This window comes from Haliotis rufescens, unplaced genomic scaffold (genome assembly GCF_023055435.1).
Source record: "Haliotis rufescens isolate VD_foot unplaced genomic scaffold, xgHalRufe1.0.p SCAF_17, whole genome shotgun sequence".
NCBI classification, from domain to species: domain Eukaryota; kingdom Metazoa; phylum Mollusca; class Gastropoda; order Lepetellida; family Haliotidae; genus Haliotis; species Haliotis rufescens.
The window spans coordinates 16,069,254-16,094,652 of record NW_025963857.1 but is presented as its reverse complement, the minus strand read 5'-3'; the positions used below and the strand labels follow the sequence as shown (position 1 = coordinate 16,094,652).

At 38.6% G+C, this 25,399-nt stretch overlaps 1 protein-coding gene across 1 annotated transcript in view; it reads left to right on the top strand.

Annotated features, from left to right (window-relative positions):
* Positions 1 to 3,104: 3,104 nt before the first annotated feature.
* The window catches only part of LOC124137939 (N-acetylglucosamine-1-phosphodiester alpha-N-acetylglucosaminidase-like), a 44,702-nt gene continuing 22,407 nt past the window's right edge, over positions 3,105 to 25,399 (top strand). The window contains exons 1-2 of the mRNA XM_046504376.2: positions 3,105 to 3,231; positions 13,540 to 13,952. Of these exons, the coding sequence (XP_046360332.2) occupies positions 3,170 to 3,231; positions 13,540 to 13,952 (475 nt within the window). The 5' untranslated portion in view covers positions 3,105 to 3,169. The remainder of the gene's footprint in view (positions 3,232 to 13,539; positions 13,953 to 25,399) is intronic.

The following is a 25,399-nucleotide window of genomic DNA, read 5'->3' as shown; positions in this document are numbered from 1 at the left end:
TAAATAGGACGAGGAAGTGAAAAGCCTTATTCACTCACAAATCAACATGGCCAATATTTATCGGACACTGAAAAAGCACATTGTACCATTTGTTTACAAGCAAGAAAATTATTTTCTCCTGGTATTTAATTAGGTGCTTTTGACTGACAAAGACACCTAGTCCATGTTAAGTTTTGAAAACTTATATTGTGAGAAATAAAGATATGAAAATTTTGGTTTGTTTTTCTTTGTTAAATATGAGAAATCCAGATTGTTCCATCAACATATTTTGTACCGATACATATATTTTATCTTGGCTTGATTACCAATTGAAGTTGATTCCTTTTGTTATTTTATCTGTACTCGTATCTGATCAAGACATTTTCAAACTATTCAGGATAAATGTATTAGTAGCTTCCTTTTGATATACAATTACCTATCATCATACAGGATTAGGTGAGGGTGTTCAAGAAGTTCATGCATTATTTATATTTATCAATTTTTAGTTTCCTTTTAACTTATTTTAAACAGTTCACACATTATTACTTTTGTCGTGCACGGTGCAATCTCAATCGGCAATACTCAGTTAAGTAAGTGATGTTTGAAGAACAAGTAAAGTATCATCTGTCATTGTACACACTGAATAGAGTTATCGCCCCTTCTGAATATCTATTTTGACACACAAATTATTTTCACAATTAACATTGTAATATGTTAAAATGAAAATCATAGCAGAAAAAGTGTCTTTTGTCAACTGGACTCATGGCAAAACGATAGTGCGTTGTGCAGCAAACACCACTATGAAACATGACATAAAAATGATCTCAACCTTGATCTAGAGTTCGCCAAGCCACGCATTGACTGAGCAATTTTGCAAAAGTACACTGACGTGTTTCATGTCATGCGGTTTATTTACGATACAAAACTTCTGTCATTGAATGTGCTGTCACACTGTACCTATATGCAGACGAGGTTATGATAAAACAATCTATTTCTGAAATACGTATCTCGAAATGCACCTTTCGATTCACTTCCGGGATCCTGACAGCAAAATGCTAATTCCAGTGTATTACAGGCATATTTTAGTTGGACCTTATGATTTAATGTATTAGATACAGAGGATACCATTTTTTGTTTGTTTGAAATGTCCATCAGTGAAATGCACAACATGCTGTCTGTTCCCTATGAGCTGATGCGACTCTCACTGAATGGAGCTATGCTCTCCAAGCCTCGTTTTCGATCCAAGATGGAGAAAGTGTGAAAAAGGTCAATAATGCCCTCGTATTTGCTTGACGACGGGCCATTATCACACCCGTTGTTAGGTGACGTCACGTTCAATAGTGACGTCATCTGGTTTGTTCTATGACGTTTCCATATTTGTAAAAGTGGGTCAGTGACATTCGTGTTGATTGCAGTAAATGTTTCAAATCCGATATTGTTGTTTCTTTTTATTTGATAACAAATTCCACTCATTTTAGCTATGATAACGGTGACGCTATTTTTCAGGGCATTATCATTTGCAGAAGCCCGAGGTCTTCTATTAACTGCCCGACGAAGGTTGGTTGCGCTACGATCGAGGCTGGAACTTCCAGGGTAGTTCGACAAGGATGAAAACCGGACTTTTATAGTCAGTTAACGCCCTTGCCTCGGGAAGATGTTCTACACTACAAGATTCAGAGGTCATATTTGTAAAATCTAACGATGTTTGCATGATACAGTGATACAATAACATACAAACGCGTTGTATACATAAACATTTAAATGAGACTTGTGTTGAGTGAGTTTATTTGTGTCCTTTAATCACTCATGTCGACTTTAAAAAACAACAAATACTCCATGTCGGTATCAAGTACCGACAACAGCCAAATATCTATAACGACTCGATGTGAGTATCACCGTACACACGCCAGTCAACATTCAATATCTCCATACGTACGTATCACCGTGCACGCACCAGCCCATATTCTACATCTCCATACGCACGTATCATTGTACACGTACCAGCCTACATTCTACATCTCCATACGTACGTATCATTGTACGCGCACCAGCCTGTATTCTATATCTCCATACGTACGTATCACCGTGCACTCCCCAGCCAGCATTTTATATCTCCATACTCACGTATCATTGTACACGCACAAGTCAACATCAACATCTCCATACGTACGTATCATTGTACGCGCACCAGCCAGTATTCTATATCTCCATACGTACGTATCACCGTACACGCACCAGCCAACATTCAACATCTCCATAAGTACGTATCATTGTACACGCACCAGCCAACATTCAACATCTCCATTGGTACGTAACACCGTACACATACCAGCCAACATTCTATATCTACATACACACGTATCACCGTACACGTACCAGCAAACATTCTACATCCCCACACGTACGTATCATTGTACACGCACCAGCCAGTATTCTACATATCAGTACGTACGTATCACCGTACACGCATCAGCCAACATTCTACATCTCCACACGTACGTATCATTGTACACGCACCAGCCAGTATTCTACATACCAGTACGTACGTATCATTGTACACGCACCAGCCAACATTCTACATCTCCAAACGTACGTAGCACCGTACAGGCACCAACCAGTATTCTACATTTCCATACGCAGGCATCATCGTACACGCACCATGTCGGTATCATGTACACGTGACCCAACCTTCTCTACATCTCAGGTAACATTCTACATATTCATAAGTGCATATCATTCTACGCGCACCACTCAGCATTCTACGTCTCCATACGTACGTGTCATTGTATGCGCCAGCCAGCTAGTATTTCCCCACCCACACGTACGCATCGTACACGCACCAACGTGTATCAAAACTTCTAAATGTTTACAAACACTTATCAAAACTGGTCTACTGAATTGATCATGGAATAATGTATTTAAAAAAAAATTGATTCTGCAAACACATCTTGTCAGTCTACATCCGTCTTTAAAACCTGAAATCCCTTGAAGACGGTTTGTATGCACAAATAAATCCGATTTCCGTTTTATGGCATTTTAGAATTTGTTTGTTGAATCAAATTTCGATTTTATCTCATATGTCAACTAGTATCAACCGTACTTTATTTACCTCCGTCCACAGAAGAGTTCAGCGACAACAGATGGAGGAAACGAATGTCGACGAGAAATCGGTTTTGTAGCAGCGCTGGGGATGACGATAGTCTTCAGATTGGTCACTCTGGCAGCAATTGGTGTTTCGGTTCAAATATGCAGGTATTGTCACTTCTCTAGGACAAACAGTTCTATAGTAAAACACTGTTGACTGCTCGCTAGTTACAAGCTGGGTATGGCGACTGGTCAGGAGTTTGCAACTGCAGTTTTCATGAACGACAGAAACCGCATCATAAGCATCTCGTGCGATTCACGATCACAGTGAACAATGAGTAAGGGGTCACTTGTCACCTATCCTATCACTCCTGGAAATCTGTTTACATATTCAAATTGTAGAATTAATTATTGGTGATATTCCTTGTAGGTGTTGTGCAAACAAGTCAACCTTGAAATGAGCCTAATAACTGGAATATTAGTGATCAGGGTGATTAGAGTTCAATTGTATTTCAGAGCTCCACATGAGCGTCGCATCTGCGTTTGAACATGAAAATAAATCTATATTTAACCAATTACTTTTGATTTGGTCGTAATCAAAACCAGATTGTTTACCTTAATGCACCTGCGCTGTAGCCATTTTCTCAGCTAAATTTAAAACTTGATAAGATTTTTTACCGTTTCCTCAAATCACAGTGGACCCATAAGTCTACTCTACCTCACAACTAACCCTAAGTATTGTAAAAGGGTGCCTAACACTAAGAATCGTAAAGGGGTGCTCAGTCCTAAGAATTGTAAATGGGTGCCTAGCCCTAAGAATTGTAAATGGGTGTTTGAAGGGGTGTTTGATCAAAAAGGGATCCGAGAACTAAAGATAGAGTTAGGCTTAACCTGCCCTTATCCTAAGGATCGAAGAGAGATGTGCGAACTGTGAAGCGAGAGCCATAGTCGTCAGTCTGAGCCAATTAGCACTATTTGAGAAGTGAAAAAATGATGCAGTTCTATTTTTTTCAAATAAAAAATAATAAATTTGAACATTATTTAGGGACTGCTCTTTTATAATAGGGGGGGGGGGGGACAAGGTTGTCATGAAAAAAGTTACATGTATTTGGCAGAGGGAGGATTAAAAAACAGTTACAAAAAATGTGTGTGTGTGTGTGTGTGTGGGGGGGGGGTCAGCACAATATGATACAGTCCTCAGAGAAATCTCACCCCAACCCCTCTACAATACATGGCCAGTCCCTTGTCCCTAACAAAGCTGTGCGTAATCATACTCAAAATGCCCTTTACTGCTTGCATATGCCTGTCTATCCTTACATCTTTATTTACCCACTGATGGAATACCTCACTACATCCTGCTTATTTGGACTTCAAAATTAATTTGGTTTGTTTAATTCTGTAAAATGGTTAGCAACATTTTTGTTTCGAATAAATCATGTACATGATAGACAAGAATAACAGAACAGATGTTTATGGCTTATGCCATACTGACTGGGCGGCCTGGGATGTGATTTTATAAAAAAAATATAGATTGTCGCAGAAAATGCATGTAAAAAATATTTATGCTTCAGACTGAAAATGAATCAGATTGTCTGACACAAGAAATACATTATTGCAAGGTGTTTTTTGTAAACAAATATTATGATAGTTTTAATAATAGAAATATCTGGTTTAGCAGATGCAGCTGGAAAAATGTCTTGTCACAATGCAAAATCCCACTTCTTCTCCCACCGAATGTCAAATGGTCGGTTCCTTATGGTTATATTTATATAATTTTTTCTTTCTCCATATTCCATGTCTTAGGCTAGTAACATTTCTCAGTTCACCTGACACCGTACCCTTAATTTTGTTTGACTGTTTCATGTTCCACTAAAGTCTAGCATTAGTAATACAAAGTAGTCGAACTGATAAACACAAAATATGCACCAACTGGTAATTTGGGGGAAAAAACAAGTCACAAGTACAATGTATGTATTTGCATGCTACATCTGTCACCGATCATGAAAGTTTTATTTGGGATGTAAATGTGTAACAGCAGTACCATTTGTATCCTTGGAACTATCAGCATGATCAGTATGCAGGTCAGTTTGACCATGTTGACATGACAGTGGCGACAGCGTGGTTGTATCCATGACCACTGGCTTAGTAAAGTTGTTTATCATTTAACTTAAGCATTTATCCATGACATAAGCTTATGACATAAAAACATGTATGTCATACCCCAATGACATAAGTATGCAAATTAGATATGCAAATTAGATAACCGGAAGAGCGAGCGGTTTGATTTGAAACTATATATTATAAGTGAAGTTACACCAGAGATATAATCAGATTACACAGAATCGTTGTTGTTACCGTTATTAAAGTTTCAATTATTCTGCAAAAGTCTGTTCAAGTATTTTGTTTAAAATAATCCGAGGAACTTTTTTTCTCAGCGAATTGTTTATTTTGGTTTACATGGCTCTGGAAAACATGTATCACTACGCACGATCTATACGTAAGATTTCGACAAGTTGCTGATGTTAATGTTTAATGCAATTATTCCTTAATTTGGAAGCAAAAATGTGAAAATGATAAATAGAATTCATCACGAGTGTTTTTTAATATGGGAAATATCAACCTCGTCCCGTTAATCGGTATTTGCCTCGCCAAAGGCTCAGCAAATACCGATTAACTAAGACTCGGTTGATATTTCCCATATTAAAAAACACTCGTGATGAATCCTCTATGTACACCGGACTGTTCGTTGTGTTCGAACCCTGTGAAGTTCTGGGTTAGAATTGATTTTCATCAACCCATAGTAACCCACAGATATGTTGTAAGAGCAATCTCATTAAACATGTTAAAATCAGGTCTTAGTTCTCGCTATTGCAAACAAACATCTGAGGACATCCCATTATGGGTCACATCATTTTTTAATGCTCAGCATATCGGGTGATTTCAAATAGCGATTTTTATCATGTGTTTAATAATATACACTGGCCAAATTCCTGTACTTTCGAAATGTTTCGCATTCTGGAGTGCTTCTATGGCAGTGGTGTAACACAAAGTCACCACTTACCCGGAGCGTGCATCCGTACGTATGTATTGAATGAGTAAAGATTATGCTGTTCGAGCATCTTGATTTGTTCCATTTATGAACTTCATTCCCTGCATTGATGTTGCCAATTGCTTTTGAATTCATAATTTTGAATTATTATACCACATTTTGTGATATGTATTGCAATATGGCCTTGTGCATTGTAAAATATTGTGATACACTTTAAACACCCAAAACCCATCACTAGTGACTAACAGGATTGGGTAAACAACCACTTTGTCTGTTGACTTGTGTCTGGATAGTAATTCAACCATGTTAACCTTGGGGTTTGAATTGGTCTTCAGTAACCATGGTAACCCATGCATGTCGTAAGTGGTGAATTACGGGATCGGTTGGTCAGGTTCACTGACTTTGTTGATGAATGTCATTGTGTCCCATTGCTCAGATCAATGCTCATGATGTCTCTCTGGATTATGAACACACTGCCATTTAGAAAAGTGGTCAAATGTAACAAATGTTATATTTGGGATAACACTTTCTTAGTAAAGTACATATTCTAGTACTTTTTGGGGTTGAGTCTCATCAAGGATTGAACCCACACTACCAGAGTGAGGAACCTAATTGCCAACACAGTCAACGATCTAACCCACTCAGCCACTGAGGCTTCCAAAAAGGAAAGTCTGACAACTCATAATCTAGATCACATACCTTGTGTACCCCTCTGACAAAAGTACAGAATCTGTACTTTACTAAGAAAGTAATATAAATGTAACTTTTGTTACTCTCTCTAGATTGTCTGGTCCAGACTCAATTATTTACATACTGTCGTCATAAAGCTGGAATATTGCTGAGTGTGGCATCAATCAATAAACAAAACAATCATTTTGCCAAGTTTCTCAAGTACAGCGTTTGCAATCATCACTACCGTGGATGTGAACATTGAGATATTTCAGACCAAAAACTCAGAGGAGAACAAGTTATGAAAATGTGTCCTCATGTTTACTTTGACAGGAAGCTGGATCACATCATAGTGTTTGAAATTAAGCTTGAGTGTGAAGGGGTCCTTGTCATAACCCCAGTGTTAAAATGTATAGATTTAGGAATCCCTACATTCAAATAATATGGGAGGTAAGCTGCCGGGATCCCCTTAGTTTCGAAAACTGCCCAGACACTGTCACAGTTAGGTGTATATATATTATGCACTATGTTTCCTCAGTGTCAAGCTTCAGTTGTAAATTATTCATTTCCATTATGCAATATTATGTTTAACTGTATATAGGGAGAAGGTGGCAGTAAGTGGTGCACTTGTGCTCAATACCTTTGTCTTTTTGGGCAATAAAATATGTTTAATATATACAGTTAGGTGATAGTGGATAGATGCTTCAGGGTTGGACGTAGTACACCAGTTAGCATGGTCAGACAAAGATATACAGTCAAATCTCTTTGTGTCAACTCATGGGGACCTGGAAAAAAAGTGGTCCGGGGTTCGAGACAACCAAGAGCATCTTCCAAAACCAAACATTATGTTATGAGAGAGTAATACCAGGTCCGGATGCAACACTAGATTTCAAGATGTACGTGAATTTCATTGCCCAGGCTGCCGGTAGTGAAGGCCACTGAAGGGGGCGGCAACTTTGACGTATCATTCACTGTCCCCATCTTGATTGGCCTCATTATTTAAGTCTTACCGTATTCGACGTAATAAGCGCCAATTAGCACCCTTCAGATTGATCAATGTAAACAAGACTTATTCATTTGCGTATAATACGCACTCCTGTGTTATATGCACCCTTAATTATGGGCAATTAAATTCTGGAAAAATATATCGGCCGTACATAAACATTTCAGGCTGTCAGCATAAACCACAAAATTTATCTTTCAACGCTGTTTTTTTTCACTAAAATAATATTCTAATAAGAGCCCCCTATTTCTAATTTTGAGAGCGCCCTGGGTGCTTATTATGTCAAATACGGTATCTCGAATAATAGATTCACTGATATAACCGTAACACGTTTACTCATTTCTCAATTTTCATGTGTCATTAGCCGTCATATGAGTAAATTAAAGTAACTTGCTGCAGATGTGTATATAGTTATCAGCTTGCACCATTGTTGTCAGGTGTGCTAGGTAGTTAGGCTTGATTGGGTATTTGCTTGTTGTTACAAGATATCCTGCCTTTGACGCAATTGCAGTTGCAGGTCAGACAATTGTGTGTGAAGTGATTGAAAGTTGTGTGTGTGGATGTTCGAGTCATCCGGGGAGTTTTTTACTTGATTTGCATACTTGGGACACCCAAAAGAGTTCGAGAGTACCGGAAATTCGACACATACAAGTTTGACACAACCAAGTTCGACTGTAAATTGTACAAGTACAAGTAGTATCTTGTAGGGCTGCAACAAATACTCTATGAGGCGAATACGATTTGTATCCCAAATATAGGTCAACGAATATGAATATTAATTCACAAATACAATAACAAGTCAGCAGTTGATGTATTATTTGTTATATTCAATGAAACAAAAGCAACACAAATTATTTGACATGGATGTTAAGTATTAACATATTATACAATTATATATTTCACTTATCCAGGTACTAGTATCTGCTCAAATGTGACAATGACCAGTGAACATATTACTGTCAATTTAACTATTATAAGAGTGTTGTCTTTGAAGAAATCTATGTATATAATATTTTCTTATGGATAATTTTAGATACAGGGTATGTAAATGAAGGTGACTGCATATTAATAAATATTCAATTCTATTGGTCAGAAATAACAAATTCAATTCATGAATGGGTACAGCCCTAGTATCTTGTATCTGTAAACCTCCTCCAAAAAAGATTTGAGATCTAATGGGATCGGGTGGTCAGGCTCGCTGACTTGGTTGATGCATGTCATCAATTCCAATTGCGTGGATCGATGCTCATTTTATTAATCACTGGATTGTCTGGTCCAGACTCAATTATTTACATACTGTCGTCATAAAGCTGGAATATTGCTGAGTGTGGCATCAATCAATAAACAAAACAATCATTTTGCCAAGTTTCTCAAGTACAGCGTTTGCAATCATCACTACCGTGGATGTGAACATTGAGATATTTCAGACCAAAAACTCAGAGGAGAACAAGTTATGAAAATGTGTCCTCATGTTTACTTTGACAGGAAGCTGGATCACATCATAGTGTTTGAAATTAAGCTTGAGTGTGAAGGGGTCCTTGTCATAACCCCAGTGTTAAAATGTATGGATTTAGGAATCCCTACATTCAAATAATATGGGAGGTAAGCTGCCGGGATCCCCTTAGTTTCGAAAACTGCCCAGACACTGTCACAGTTAGGTGTATATATATTATGCACTATGTTTCCTCAGTGTCAAGCTTCAGTTGTAAATTATTCATTTCCATTATGCAATATTATGTTTAACTGTATATAGGGAGAAGGTGGCAGTAAGTGGTGCACTTGTGCTCAATACCTTTGTCTTTTTGGGCAATAAAATATGTTTAATATATACAGTTAGGTGATAGTGGATAGATGCTTCAGGGTTGGACGTAGTACACCAGTTAGCATGGTCAGACAAAGATATACAGTCAAATCTCTTTGTGTCAACTCATGGGGACCTGGAAAAAAAGTGGTCCGGGGTTCGAGACAACCAAGAGCATCTTCCAAAACCAAACATTATGTTATGAGAGAGTAATACCAGGTCCGAATGCAACACTAGATTTCAAGATGTACGTGAATTTCATTGCCCAGGCTGCCGGTAGTGAAGGCCACTGAAGGGGGCGGCAACTTTGACGTATCATTCACTGTCCCCATCTTGATTGGCCTCATTATTTAAGTCTTACCGTATTTGACGTAATAAGCGCCAATTAGCACCCTTCAGATTGATCAATGTAAACAAGACTTATTCATTTGCGTATAATACGCACTCCTGTGTTATATGCACCCTTAATTATGGGCAATTAAATTCTGGAAAAATATATCGGCCGTACATAAACATTTCAGGCTGTCAGCATAAACCACAAAATTTATCTTTCAACGCTGTTTTTTTTCACTAAAATAATATTCTAATAAGAGCCCCCTATTTCTAATTTTGAGAGCGCCCTGGGTGCTTATTATGTCAAATACGGTATCTCGAATAATAGATTCACTGATATAACCGTAACACGTTTACTCATTTCTCAATTTTCATGTGTCATTAGCCGTCATATGAGTAAATTAAAGTAACTTGCTGCAGATGTGTATATAGTTATCAGCTTGCACCATTGTTGTCAGGTGTGCTAGGTAGTTAGGCTTGATTGGGTATTTGCTTGTTGTTACAAGATATCCTGCCTTTGACGCAATTGCAGTTGCAGGTCAGACAATTGTGTGTGAAGTGATTGAAAGTTGTGTGTGTGGATGTTCGAGTCATCCGGGGAGTTTTTTACTTGATTTGCATACTTGGGACACCCAAAAGAGTTCGAGAGTACCGGAAATTCGACACATACAAGTTTGACACAACCAAGTTCGACTGTAAATTGTACAAGTACAAGTAGTATCTTGTAGGGCTGCAACAAATACACTATGAGGCGAATACGATTTGTATCCCAAATATAGGTCAACGAATATGAATATTAATTCACAAATACAATAACAAGTCAGCAGTTGATGGATTATTTGTTATATTCAATGAAACAAAAGCAACGCAAATTATTTGACATGGATGTTAAGTATTAACATATTATACAATTATATATTTCACTTATCCAGGTACTAGTATCTGCTCAAATGTGACAATGACCAGTGAACATATTACTGTCAATTTAACTATTATAAGAGTGTTGTCTTTGAAGAAATCTATGTATATAATATTTTCTTATGGATAATTTTAGATACAGGGTATGTAAATGAAGGTGACTGCATATTAATAAATATTCAATTCTATTGGTCAGAAATAACAAATTCAATTCATGAATGGGTACAGCCCTAGTATCTTGTATCTGTAAACCTCCTCCAAAAAAGATTTGAGATCTAATGGGATCGGGTGGTCAGGCTCGCTGACTTGGTTGATGCATGTCATCAATTCCAATTGCGTGGATCGATGCTCATTTTATTAATCACTGGATTGTCTGGTCCAGACTCAATTATTTACATACTGTCGTCATAAAGCTGGAATATTGCTGAGTGTGGCATCAATCAATAAACAAAACAATCATTTTGCCAAGTTTCTCAAGTACAGCGTTTGCAATCATCACTACCGTGGATGTGAACATTGAGATATTTCAGACCAAAAACTCAGAGGAGAACAAGTTATGAAAATGTGTCCTCATGTTTACTTTGACAGGAAGCTGGATCACATCATAGTGTTTGAAATTAAGCTTGAGTGTGAAGGGGTCCTTGTCATAACCCCAGTGTTAAAATGTATAGATTTAGGAATCCCTACATTCAAATAATATGGGAGGTAAGCTGCCGGGATCCCCTTAGTTTCGAAAACTGCCCAGACACTGTCACAGTTAGGTGTATATATATTATGCACTATGTTTCCTCAGTGTCAAGCTTCAGTTGTAAATTATTCATTTCCATTATGCAATATTATGTTTAACTGTATATAGGGAGAAGGTGGCAGTAAGTGGTGCACTTGTGCTCAATACCTTTGTCTTTTTGGGCAATAAAATATGTTTAATATATACAGTTAGGTGATAGTGGATAGATGCTTCAGGGTTGGACGTAGTACACCAGTTAGCATGGTCAGACAAAGATATACAGTCAAATCTCTTTGTGTCAACTCATGGGGACCTGGAAAAAAAGTGGTCCGGGGTTCGAGACAACCAAGAGCATCTTCCAAAACCAAACATTATGTTATGAGAGAGTAATACCAGGTCCGGATGCAACACTAGATTTCAAGATGTACGTGAATTTCATTGCCCAGGCTGCCGGTAGTGAAGGCCACTGAAGGGGGCGGCAACTTTGACGTATCATTCACTGTCCCCATCTTGATTGGCCTCATTATTTAAGTCTTACCGTATTCGACGTAATAAGCGCCAATTAGCACCCTTCAGATTGATCAATGTAAACAAGACTTATTCATTTGCGTATAATACGCACTCCTGTGTTATATGCACCCTTAATTATGGGCAATTAAATTCTGGAAAAATATATCGGCCGTACATAAACATTTCAGGCTGTCAGCATAAACCACAAAATTTATCTTTCAACGCTGTTTTTTTTCACTAAAATAATATTCTAATAAGAGCCCCCTATTTCTAATTTTGAGAGCGCCCTGGGTGCTTATTATGTCAAATACGGTATCTCGAATAATAGATTCACTGATATAACCGTAACACGTTTACTCATTTCTCAATTTTCATGTGTCATTAGCCGTCATATGAGTAAATTAAAGTAACTTGCTGCAGATGTGTATATAGTTATCAGCTTGCACCATTGTTGTCAGGTGTGCTAGGTAGTTAGGCTTGATTGGGTATTTGCTTGTTGTTACAAGATATCCTGCCTTTGACGCAATTGCAGTTGCAGGTCAGACAATTGTGTGTGAAGTGATTGAAAGTTGGGTGTGTGGATGTTTCGAGTCATCAGGGGAGTTTTTTGCTTGATTTGCATACTTGGGACACCCAAAAGAGTTCGAGAGTACCGGAAATTCGACACATACAAGTTTGACACAACCAAGTTCGACTGTAAATTGTACAAGTATAAGTAGTATCTTGTAGGGCTGCAACAAATACTCTATGAGGCGAATACGATTTGTATCCCAAATATAGGTCAACGAATATGAATATTAATTCACAAATACAATAACAAGTCAGCAGTTGATGTATTATTTGTTATATTCAATGAAACAAAAGCAACACAAATTATTTGACATGGATGTTAAGTATTAACATATTATACAATTATATATTTCACTTATCCAGGTACTAGTATCTGCTCAAATGTGACAATGACCAGTGAACATATTACTGTCAATTTAACTATTATAAGAGTGTTGTCTTTGAAGAAATCTATGTATATAATATTTTCTTATGGATAATTTTAGATACAGGGTATGTAAATGAAGGTGACTGCATATTAATAAATATTCAATTCTATTGGTCAGAAATAACAAATTCAATTCATGAATGGGTACAGCCCTAGTATCTTGTATCTGTAAACCTCCTCCAAAAAAGATTTGAGATCTAATGGGATCGGGTGGTCAGGCTCGCTGACTTGGTTGATGCATGTCATCAATTCCAATTGCGTGGATCGATGCTCATTTTATTAATCACTGGATTGTCTGGTCCAGACTTGATTATTTACAGACTGCCGTCATATAGCTGGAATATTGCTGAGTGCGGCGTAAAACAACCAACCAACCAACCAGCCAATCACAAATAGTATCTAATATCATGAATATATAATAAAATGTGCTTATTACCAATATTCAACTGTCATGTATTTTGTCTTACAGTGGTCAGAAAGTCGGTGATGAGGGGATGGACTTGTTGCTGCCATATCTTTCCCATCATGGTTCACATCGAACGCATCGAGAAGTGCGAGACTGCCAGCACATAAAATATGGGAACCTGACACACTCGAAGCATAAAGCACACAGCAGTGTCAATTTGACCCTCCCGCTAGTCGAGTCCAGACATCAGCTCAAGAGTATAGGAGAGTATTATTTTAACAAGAGGACTGTCACAGTGCTGTATCAAAAAGTTAATAACCCTGTGAAAACATTTTCCGTCCTTGAGCCTGGTGCCCCTGGGATGTGTTTAAATGGGAGTGCTGAAAGAGCCACCGTGAGGGAGAGTGCCAAACAGAAACATTGTGTCCTGGCAACCAACGCAGGGTTCTTTAACACACACACCGGAGAATGCTATGGTGAGATTAGTCTCTTACACACCCCAGAGCGTATGTGTTTTATGACAGTCATCCTAATTCTGCTCTCATCCCCTTCTCAGCTACCGTTGCTCATCCCCTCTTCTGCTGTAGCAGCCTATGCCCATCCCCTCTTCAGCTGTAGCAGCCTATACTCATCCCCTCTTCAGCTATAGCAGCCTATACTCATCCCCTCTTCAGCTATAGCAGTCTATACTCATCCCCTCTTCAGCTATAGCAGCCTATACTCATCCCCTCTTCAGCTATAGCAGCCTATACTCATCCCCTCTTCAGCTATAGCAGTCTATACTCATCCCCTCTTCAGCTATAGCAGCCTATACTCATCCCCTCTTCAGCTGTAGCAGTCTAAACTCATCCCCTCTTCAGCTGTAGCAGCCTATACTCATCCCCTTTTCAGCTATAGCAGTCTATACTCATCCCCTCTTCAGCTATAGCAGCCTATACTCATCCCCTCTTCAGCTGTGGTCATCCCTTCTTCAACTCTTTCAGCCTATACTCATCCCCTCTTCAGCTCTAACAGTCTATACTCATCCCCTCTTCAGCTGTAGCAGCCAATACTCATCCCCTCTTCAGCTCTAGCAGCCTATACTCATCCCCTCTTCAGCTCTAGCAGCCTATACTCATCCCCTCTTCAGCTCTAGCAGCCTATACTCATCCCCTCTTCAGCTGTAGCAGCCTATGCCCATCCCCTCTTCAGCTGTAGCAGCCTATACTCATCCCCTCTTCAGCTCTAGCAGCCTATACTCATCCCCTCTTCAGCTCTAGCAGCCTATACTCATCCCCTCTTCAGCTGTAGCAGTCTATACTCATCCCCTCTTCAGCTCTAGCAGCCTATACTCATCCCCTCTTCAGCTATAGCAGCCTTTAATCATCCCCTTTTCAGCTGTAGCAGCCTATACTCATCCCCTCTTCAGCTGTAGCAGCCAATACTCATCCCCTCTTCAGCTGTAGCAGCCTATACTCATCCCCTCTTCAGCTATAGCAGCCAATACTCATCCCCTCTTCAGCTGTAGCAGTCTATACTCATCGCCTCTTCAGCTATAGCAGCCAATACTCATCCCCTCTTCAGCTGTAGCAGCCTATACTCATCCCCTCTTCAGCTCTAGCAGCCAATACTCATCCCCTCTTCAGCTATAGCAGCCTTTACTCATCCCCTTTTCAGCTGTAGCAGCCTATACTCATCCCCTCTTCAGCTGTATCAGCCTATACTCATCCCCTCTTCAGCTCGAGCAGCCTATACTAATCCCCTCTTCAGCTGTAGCAGTCTATGCTTATCCCCTCTTCAACTGGACGTTTATCATGTTTATAGTCAGTGAACTCCCTTGCCTCAGGAAGATGCACTGCTTTAAATTTAAGAACTGACTTTCACTTTGTGTTAGTTCATCTGAGTATGAACCTTCATAGAGTGAGGTCAAACTGTATGAACGTCGGAGCTTGCGACAACGTTCATACAAAGTTTGGCCCCCACTCTATGAAGGTTCATACTCCAATGACCTCACACAAAGTGAAAGTCAATTCTTATAATTTTTTATCACAATTTCTTACCTCAAAGGTCAATTTCATTAAGTATGTGTGACTTCATGTATACACTGACAGCCATACAACAACCAACGATATCACGGAATAAAATAGTTCCTCAAAAAGAGAGGTGCCATGAGCATATGGATGCACACCTTGCTCTTCAGCTACTCACTACACATGTATTCAAATAATATCACCATTAGATGAGAAAGGTCTGTTTAGAACTACCTCAGTAAGTCAGTCACAATGACAGCATGTCGTAATACATTTACATTAAGTACAAGGTGTCAAAATGGCCGACACGATAAACGTGACGGGAGAGATTTTGGGAGTTGCTAATGAACCTATGGCGGTTACATGTTTTAGTCATCATTGATCAATTGGCCGATCTTTGAAAGGTGATTAAATATGTGTCAAATCGACACTAAGGTAAAGTCATAGATTGCTGTAGACAGTCACTGCCAGCCTAGACACGGATCGAGCCAATACTACCATAGTTAGGATGTGCATTTCTTCGTTTTGTTCACTAGGATGGGTCGTAGCGAGGGTATTCGTGAACGATCGTGCAGTCAAACTCTGACGTTTCTCAATATATGCTAAAACACTGAGTTCAAGATCAAAGGGTCTAAATGATCAGAAAGAACACTTCTGTACGTATTCATGCAAGGAAATTCCAAGGGGTTTCCCTAGGAACGTGGAAGTAGTCCGTCAGTGTTTACATCATTTCAAGAACATGGTCTTGAGTAAAACGTATGAACATCAAATGGTGTCGCTCAAACACTTATGAACGTCAATTTTGCAGTTAGGTGACCGACCTCTCGTCTAATTGAAAAGCTGTATATCGTGTAACTTTAAATTAAAAAATTATTGAACAATACACTTTGTTTAAACCTCTTGAATAATCCTTTGTCACATATAGAGTGATTCCCCTAGCTGTTGACATGCCTATGCAGGGCTTGATTTAAGAAACTTGATTTAACTTGCACCAGGTGCTTGTTAGTATGATAACCTAGTTGCACCATACAAAACCAGGTTCTACCCTGGTCCCATAACTTTGTAGAAGTTGAACAGTAGATGCATAAATTAGTCTAAATGAATAATATCTCAGATTGCTGAAGACTGTATCATATGTTTAATACAGCTTATATAATTGGTAGGTTCTCATCCACCGCCGACTTTCCCAAACTTCTTCTCAGCACATTTTGTTTCGAGTGTTTATCATGTTCAAATCACCATACATGACACTTCCTTGTGTACTGTGTTGCTTTTAAAACAACGGGAAGCAATCACATTGTTCACGTCACAGGAAACAGCTGATCACATGTTTTTTGGCAAATGGTGAATGGCAAACTCGCTGTTTCAGTTCTTTATTTGCCTCTTTCATTATGGGTAGATACTTGTTCACTATCACTTTATGAACTTTGCAAAATGTACGCAATAGCTATTGTAGATTTCATCGGTGGATTATATATTATATCGGTGGATTATATTGTTTTATGTAAAGATCGTGGAATTTATGAAGAACGATAAACCTTGAACATTCAATTGAAAACTTATGATCATAAATAGTAACATGCATTTAAAAAATTAATATTGACAACATTGGTGTATAATAATAACTTTATTGATTATTAATAACAATAATGACTGTTCTCGTGGCAACTTCCAAACTTTCGAGAAGTTGTAATCTATCATGTCTATAGGACCGTCATTCAGGCATTGTTTCTGACAGATCATGATCTGAAAAATGCTATCATGAAAATGTATCCAGTGGACACATGGTGGATAAGCCGACCCATTTCCTACAGAATCTTTTTTCTGGTCCTCAAAATTCGGCTTATCTGCAGACATATACGGCAGTTTGTTTATGACTTTGAACAGATTCTTGTGTATCATGGTCAAGCAGTCAGAATCTAAATCTTTTCGCTTCAGATAAATGAACAGAAGACATCAAACGTGATCCATGAAAATGAGAATTCTTTTATGTAAAACTTCACTTTTTTCAACCAGATAGTGTAATAAAAATGAAACAAGAGTAACTTGTGTACTTCAGTAAGGATTTGTTGACATGCTTTTTCTGTTGTTTGACGCTCTTGGTGATGTCTTTGCTTTGAAGAAAAACATCAAGACTCTCTGTAAGTGTCTATCATGCACACAGGGGGCACGGGTGGCCCAGTCGTCTAAGGCGCCGCGATTCGCTTTGCAGAGTTAGTCCTTTTGGCACGCCAGAAACCTATGATTGTGGGTTCGAATCCCGGTTCGCCCCGATTATGTTTCTAGGTTTGACAGCTCCATAACCGTGCTCGTGGGTTTCACCAAAGTGGTAAACGTTGGAGACCTGCATCACTTCGGGCTTTCCTCCCACATGAAGCTGACACGCCGCGATATAACTAATACTGTTAAAAGCGGCGTTAAACCAAACGCAGTCACTCACTCACTATCATGCACACAGAATACGCAGCTGTTTGCTATGGAAAAATAGTTGGCAAAAAATTATTGTATTCTCCCTGAATAAAGTACCGTATTCGACGTAATAAGCGCCCAGGGCGCCCTCAAAATTAGAAATAGGGGGCTCTTATTAGAATATTATTTTGGTGAAAAAAAAGCAGAGTTGAAAGATATATTTCGTGGTTTATGGTGACAGGCTGAAATGTTTATGTATGACAGATATGTTTTAGAGCGGGGCGCTTATTACGTCGAATACGGTAATAAAATAGAATGCCTCCCTCACATATTTGAAAAGAATGGGATGAGAATCTGGTAATAGATTTATTATGGCCTTACAGCACTTGTGTGAAAATGTCATCAGCCTGATCAGTGGTAACTGTTGTATAATGGACGCTTTTCAGGTTGAAAGTAAACACAGATAAGACAATATTAATATGGATAGGGTCCAAGAAAAGATAAAAAATGAAACTCTGTCTTGATCTGTATGATATGGTGGATATTAGCTACGAAAACAGGTTCAAGCAATGGGAAATGCTGATAATAATCACAAGTAATATGTGATACTAATGATGGAGGAATTAAATGCACTAAAATAAGTCATATAATCTTAAAAGATGTCAATGATAAAACGAGCCTTCATAACCAACCAATTCTCAATCATGTTTTTTAATCTTTTCACAAACTTCTATATACCGTATATCGCTGTGTATAAGTCGACCCTACGTATAAGACGTAATGATCGTAATGATCGATCTAAATGTGTACGAGATCAACAGCCGGAAGCATAAGCCATATATATATTATCTAGGGTAAACAATAAGTTCTATAAAGACTTACTGATGTCTTGGTGGGCTTTCATAGACGGTCTAGAAAATAATAATCAATCTCATTCAAATCAGATCTAAGTTCTCGCTGCTGCTAAAAAACATCTGAGGACATCCCATTGCGGATCACGTTAGAACGACCTTTTGCGAACTTTGACCGACCACTGAAATAACCAAGAAGAAGTGGACATAAGGCAGTTAGAAAGCTCAAGTTTTGCTGCACTAATATCAACCTGGAGACTTCCATTTCAGACTATGCTTGAATAATATGTTGACACGGTTCTTTATTTTAAATTTTGAAAACTGAACAAAAAACGAACATTCCGGAATGTCTAATATATGGTTGCGATTGTATGGCAGTGTTTCCCATGTACTGTGCAATGCCTCCTCCGTTCAAATGTTTATCTCACGGAAGCAAGCGATAGGTGATAATTTTGACGGAATCACTGTACGGGCCAAACAGTCGTTTGCAATACACCGTGTTAAGGTTTTCGAGGTTGCATGATTGAAAAACAGAAGACTGTCACTTTCATGATCTGGTAAGCGACACTTTGATTGGTCGGATGAAAGGTCGTTCTGACGTGACCCGTAATAAGATGTCCTCAGAACTTTGTTTGAAAAATATTCTTGGATGAAGATAAAATAAACTTACGAGTTACAACACATGGTGGGCTATCTTAGATTTATGACAATCTTACGATATCTTAGGGCTACAGCCATGTCAAAACAGGCTACAACAGCGTACAATTTCCTTATGATAACTTTACGATAATTTTAGAGCTACAATCTTGGCCAAGATTTCCCAATTGGACCAGTTTGGGTGTACGATTTGACATTCTCAAAATAGGTGTGAAATAATTTGTTAATTTGTTACATGAAATAAATTAAACAAAATAAATCAAACATTGACATTTTATTTTTTTAAACTGTGTGATTTAAATTAACACTTTAACACTTCGAAAACATGAAGAACGCATCAAAGATTTCATGTCAGAAATGTTCTTAATCGCGATAGCAATCCACATTACCATGGAGTCGATGGCTTACAAAATATTTCTATCCGAATCAATGCTGACCACCTGTGAAACAATATACCTTTTCGATAATTTGGGAAGGATAAAAACGGAAGGTGTCGGCAGGCTATAGTTATGACCCTGACTTTATTGATAACTCAGGGGCAGCTAATTTTAGTTCATACATGTCATACTCTAACCGAAAGTGGTTTCCCTTTGTATTTGCCTGGCGAGACATTGCTCAATGTTACAGTTTTCATAAAGCTCAGAGATTCGCTGGTATATTTTCTGGATCGCATTTGTGACAATGTTTTAGTCTTTATTTTCACATTTTCTAAAATTATATTAATCTACATATGTGGAGAAGTGTAAAATCATAAGCGTACGTTTCACATCTAAAATGGTGTGGGGCGAATGGTTTTAACAATTGAATATTAACTATACAGTGTAGTATTTATTGATTTAACAAAGAAATACATGTGATCAAATATGCATGATATGTGTATTGTATATTTGTATAAAGAGTATTTTAACAAGTGATTAATTATTATCTGTTGAATAATTGCGTTCTTTAAAAACAGGTAATTAACGGCATAAATGCATCTCATTAAATATAGCAATTTATTGATACTTTGACAGCAAAAATTATGCACATATTTTCTAATCGTATTTTCGAGAATGGCGATTTGAAACATCAAGTAAAAAAATGTGTTTGTTTGGGTTTAAAATGTCGTCAAAAAGTTACATATTTTGAACATTGTCCAAAATTCATTTTCCAATATATTTTCGCAGAACATGTTTAGTGAATGAAATTTACTGATCAATATAAATTTCACCACAATAATCATTGTAAAGGATAGGGTCACCGGGCAAATACTATTAAATGACCCTCAGCAATGCTGTCAGACAAGCCAAACGTCATCAAACTACGTTCGGGATTTGATTTCACACATTGACAATGTAGGTATTTCGCTCCTCAGCCAGATTTAAATCAAATCAGACAAATCAGTTTATCAACTCTACTTTAATTAAAACTATAGAAAAGGAATATGTTATATGTATATTCACGAAACGTGTGGCATGTTCCATGAAAGAACAAAACTTGACAATTCCTAAATTATCTCCCTTTGTGAATGAAAATTAGTGTCACTTTCAAATTTTGATAAGAATTATGGATTCAAGAGATAGATTAAAAAAAATTTACATCATCAAAATACAAATAGCTTAGATATGTAAATGACAAAAGAAACTTACATTGTCATTATAACATTGGTTCGCTGCTTTCTGAACAATTTTTGTTTTGAGTGTTTCCTGGTATAAACTTGACTTTTGACTTAAACACAAAAAGCAGTATTGTGAAACTGACCCAGAATACATCACGTAACATCAGACTTGAACACGCATCTTAAATGCTGAATGCACCTGCTGTTCGATCATAGGTCTCGTCAATGTCATTTAGAATAACGTCCTTTACTTTTGTCCTTGACTTTCTACGCAATGTGTTTAAATAAAGTTCTGCATGCTCGCAAGATAATCATTTAAAGGAAAATAGTGAAGTAGCTTTTTTGCACATTATTTCTGTTCTAATACTTATATTGTGGTAACACTGCACTGATTGATTATAACCTATATTTGGTTTGAAAAACCATATATATACGACTTTACGGAATGTCACTCAAATTGTTGCTTGTTAAACAATGTGACCTGACAATGAAATTATGAATTCCGTGTCACTTGTCACTTCATGTTGTTGTCGCTAGCAGCTGGGAAATCTCTGTGACGTCACTGGGAAACACCCCGCTTTTCAATCTCTGACACAAATGACTTTTCTTTCAGAGTTACGATAGGTATCGTAGCTCTGTATGATCTGCGACAGATTTATGATAGTTTCGGAAATCTATCTTATCTTAAACTTAAGATGTCTTATCTTTGAACGTAAGTTGTTAAGATTAATCGTAGCTAAGACCATTTAGAAAATCTAGACACTGGCTTCTAAATAAAGGGAAAATACGCATTCATATCTCAAAAGGAAATGTTTTACTTGTTTGTACCTTGCAAAACAAGAATCCTGTTAACACTAAGTATAATATAGGTGCTGAAAAAATTCATATTTGACAAAAGCATACCACACAAAATGGCAACTTTCCAGGAAATCGAATGGGAGTTTGCTCAATACAACTTACTTACAAAATACACTGCAAATGTAAATTATGACATTGGATATTTCAACAAGTACTGGCCAAGCTGTCACCTACTCTTCTCTTAATCTACAACAACTATATGTGTAATCATGGTAATATGCGCAATTTAAAATGAAAATTATGTAATACCGTATTCGACGTAATAATCGCCACATCCTAATAAGTGCCCACGGCGATATTTGCTAATATATTGGCTAGTGAACAATCCCAATTAGCACCCTTCCAACTGATCAATGTACACAGGACTTATTTATTTGTGTATGATACTCACCCATGTGTTATATGCACCCTTAATTATGGGCAATTAAATTCTGGAAAAATATATCTGTCGTAAATGTAAACATTTCAGGCTGTAGTTGACTAATCTTAAAGGAAATCATGATGCAAATCTTCAGTGATAGCTGCAGCTACAGGAAAGAACATGAACACAGGGATAATTTTTAGCAACGGAGAATGGTAAAGAAAGCTATTGAGTGTGTTAAGGGGTAGATGTTGCATGAACAGATAAACATTAGTCACACATTGTGTTTGGACATGCACACGCAGCAAATAGCCATAAATATTAGACTGCATTTTTCAATAATAGGTTGTATTGATGCATGTTCAGTCACATCAGTGATAGAAACTTACGTGTTTAGTCCACTTGCCTTATTTTGATAACATTTAGCTGGAATATTGCTAAAAGCAGCATAAAACCTCACTCACTCACTCACTCACTCACTCACTCACTCACTCACTCACTCAATCACTCACAGAGTGCATTTACAAAGGCCCACTAGAACTGACACATTTCACAATTGTAAAAACTTCAAAAGTCGTTATGAACACTATTGACTTTGGCTCCTTTTCACTTTAAACACGGAATATGTCAGAAATAACATGAAAAACATGGCGATAACTGGTCGCTAGCTTCGACATGTACACTTTCAAGTGAATCCAGTCCAGAATGACATGTTGACATGTCTTAACTGTTCGAAAATAGGGTATGTGAAGATAGGAAGGCGGATGCCTCGATGCACACGATTTTACATAGCGCTTTAATTACGTTCACAGAGGTCGCGGGCAGCAGCACAGCCACAGTGATTTAATTAATTAGTATCAAGATCTTCACTGAGAACTGCGGACTGCACCCGTCTCTCGTACACGTTACGTCTGCGACTGTTAAATGTAGCTGCTTGTTTCCATCAAAATTATCCATTTTCAGCAGACTATGTGTTGGTCTCGTCGTCGGCATACTGCAACAGCTGTTGGTGTTTTGTTTCATGCTGGAATACTCTGCATACTGTATGCTTGATCATTGCTGAAATTGTTGTCATCTTTACCATTTGTGCTTACAGTGTTCATATCTGTTACATTTGTTCTACTATGGGTGAATTCATTTTACATCAATAAAATGATTAAGGGTTGCAAACCCCCTTCTTCCCCTAAATCCCGTATACCCTTTAATGTTTCACCCCGTGTCTCATTTGCTGACCCCTGACCCCTGAATACTACTTAACACAAATCTCAATAGCACATGTCAAAATTCTATCTACAAAGGCAGAATGTTACTCACAGACACAATAAATCCATTTATTCCAGTGATATCACAGCGTGTCAGCTTATTGTGGGTGGAGGGGGCACGGGTGGCCCAGTCGTCTAAGGCGCCGTGATTCGCTGTGCAGAGTTGCGTCCCTTGGGCACGCCAGAAACCTAGGATTGTGGGTTCGAATCCCGGTTCGCCCCGATTATGTTTCTAGGTTTGTCAGCACCCTACCCATGCTCGTGGGTTTCACCGAAGTGGTGAACGTCGGAGACCTGCATCACTTCGGGCTTTCCTCCCACATTAAGCTGACACGCCGCGATATAACTGGAATACCGTTAAAAGCGGCGTTAAACCCAACTCACTCACTCATTAATGTGGGAGGAAAGCTCGAAGTGAGGCAGGTGTCAGACATTTACCACTTCGGTGAAACCTAAGAGCATGGTATGGTGCTGACAAACCTAGAAACATAATCGGGGCGAACCAGGATTCGAACCCTCAATCATAGGTTTCTGGCGTGCAACAAGGGATGCAACAGCGACTTAAGACGACTGGGCCACCCATGCCCTCCTTCAATGTTAGAACACTGGACGTTTGAAGCACCATGTCCGAATTTCATCTGCTACTCAACTCATCAGGTCTTACTTGGAAAAAGTGAAAACTTGTACCAGGTCTTTCTAGGAAAAGTAAAACCTCATACCAGGGCTTTCTAGGAAAAATAAAACCTCATACCCCAGATGAGGTCTCACAAGAAATAAGTAAAACCACCTTTGAGGTTATTACGAGAAAGGAAGATGCCTACAATACAAAAGTACAGTAGTTTATAATAGGGGTAGACACTGGTTATGTCCATCTCGTCCGAAGCTCATTTCGGACACATGGTTATGTGAAATAACAAGATTTTGTGAGGAAACAACTAGTTTGTGTGTACACACTGTTACTTGTCTCAGATTAATGGTCAATTGGCCATGTCTATAGTAGGAGGCTGCAGGTAGAGATTGTGGTTTGGAATGACCTCCTTTTTCCCCTTACACTCCTGACCTAGAGCTTTCTGACTAATATCCATGATATCTCTTCAATCATCTCAAATCAGTTGTTACAAGGTCATTGCAACCATCAAGGCCTTTGGGGTAACCAAGATGTAGACTTGTATGGGAGGAAGTACTGGTATTGGTGGCACGTGGTCCAATGCACAGTGCACAGGTCGCAAGCAGGGTGAAGTTAAGCAACGTCGGTCATGGAGAGTCCTTGGATGGGTGACCACGTTCAGCAGCTTGACTCTTGAGAGTTTCTTGGCCTCGTTCCTGCCCCACACTGTAACACGTGTGGCGTCTCCTTGGACAAGTGACTTTGTTCGAAATGTGCCTCTGTTCACCCAGCAGTGAATGGGTACGCGGTAGGATGAGTTGGCAATGTGGTCATTAACCCTCAAGCGCCTAACAGGCAGCTTTGGTTGTATACTCCCCAGGGAGATGAGAATGATTCTTGAGTGCACAATGATCCAGTGACCGGGGTAATAATAGCGCTTTGAGCCTGCCCCTGAGTGGTGTGGAAATATGCCTGTAGCAGGACATGGAGTCATCCCACAGATATCATCTTTACCTTGTCAGCTTGCTGACTGGGTTAACCTCTTTGGTCATATGGACAAGGTGTCCGACCTCAAGAAAGGACTCGCTGCTATATTGGCACCCAGCATGGGGCTGAGCACGCCTATATTGATTTTGAGCAAAATAAGTCACAGTACCCTACTATTTGAATCCCATCACATGACTCGGAAGTTTCATGGCCGCTACATTGGCGCCCAACATGGGGCTGACCCCTTGGGGGCTCTTCCGGGATTTGTTGACAGGGGGGTATGTAGCAGGGTGTGGATTCATCCCACAGATGACATCCTTACCTT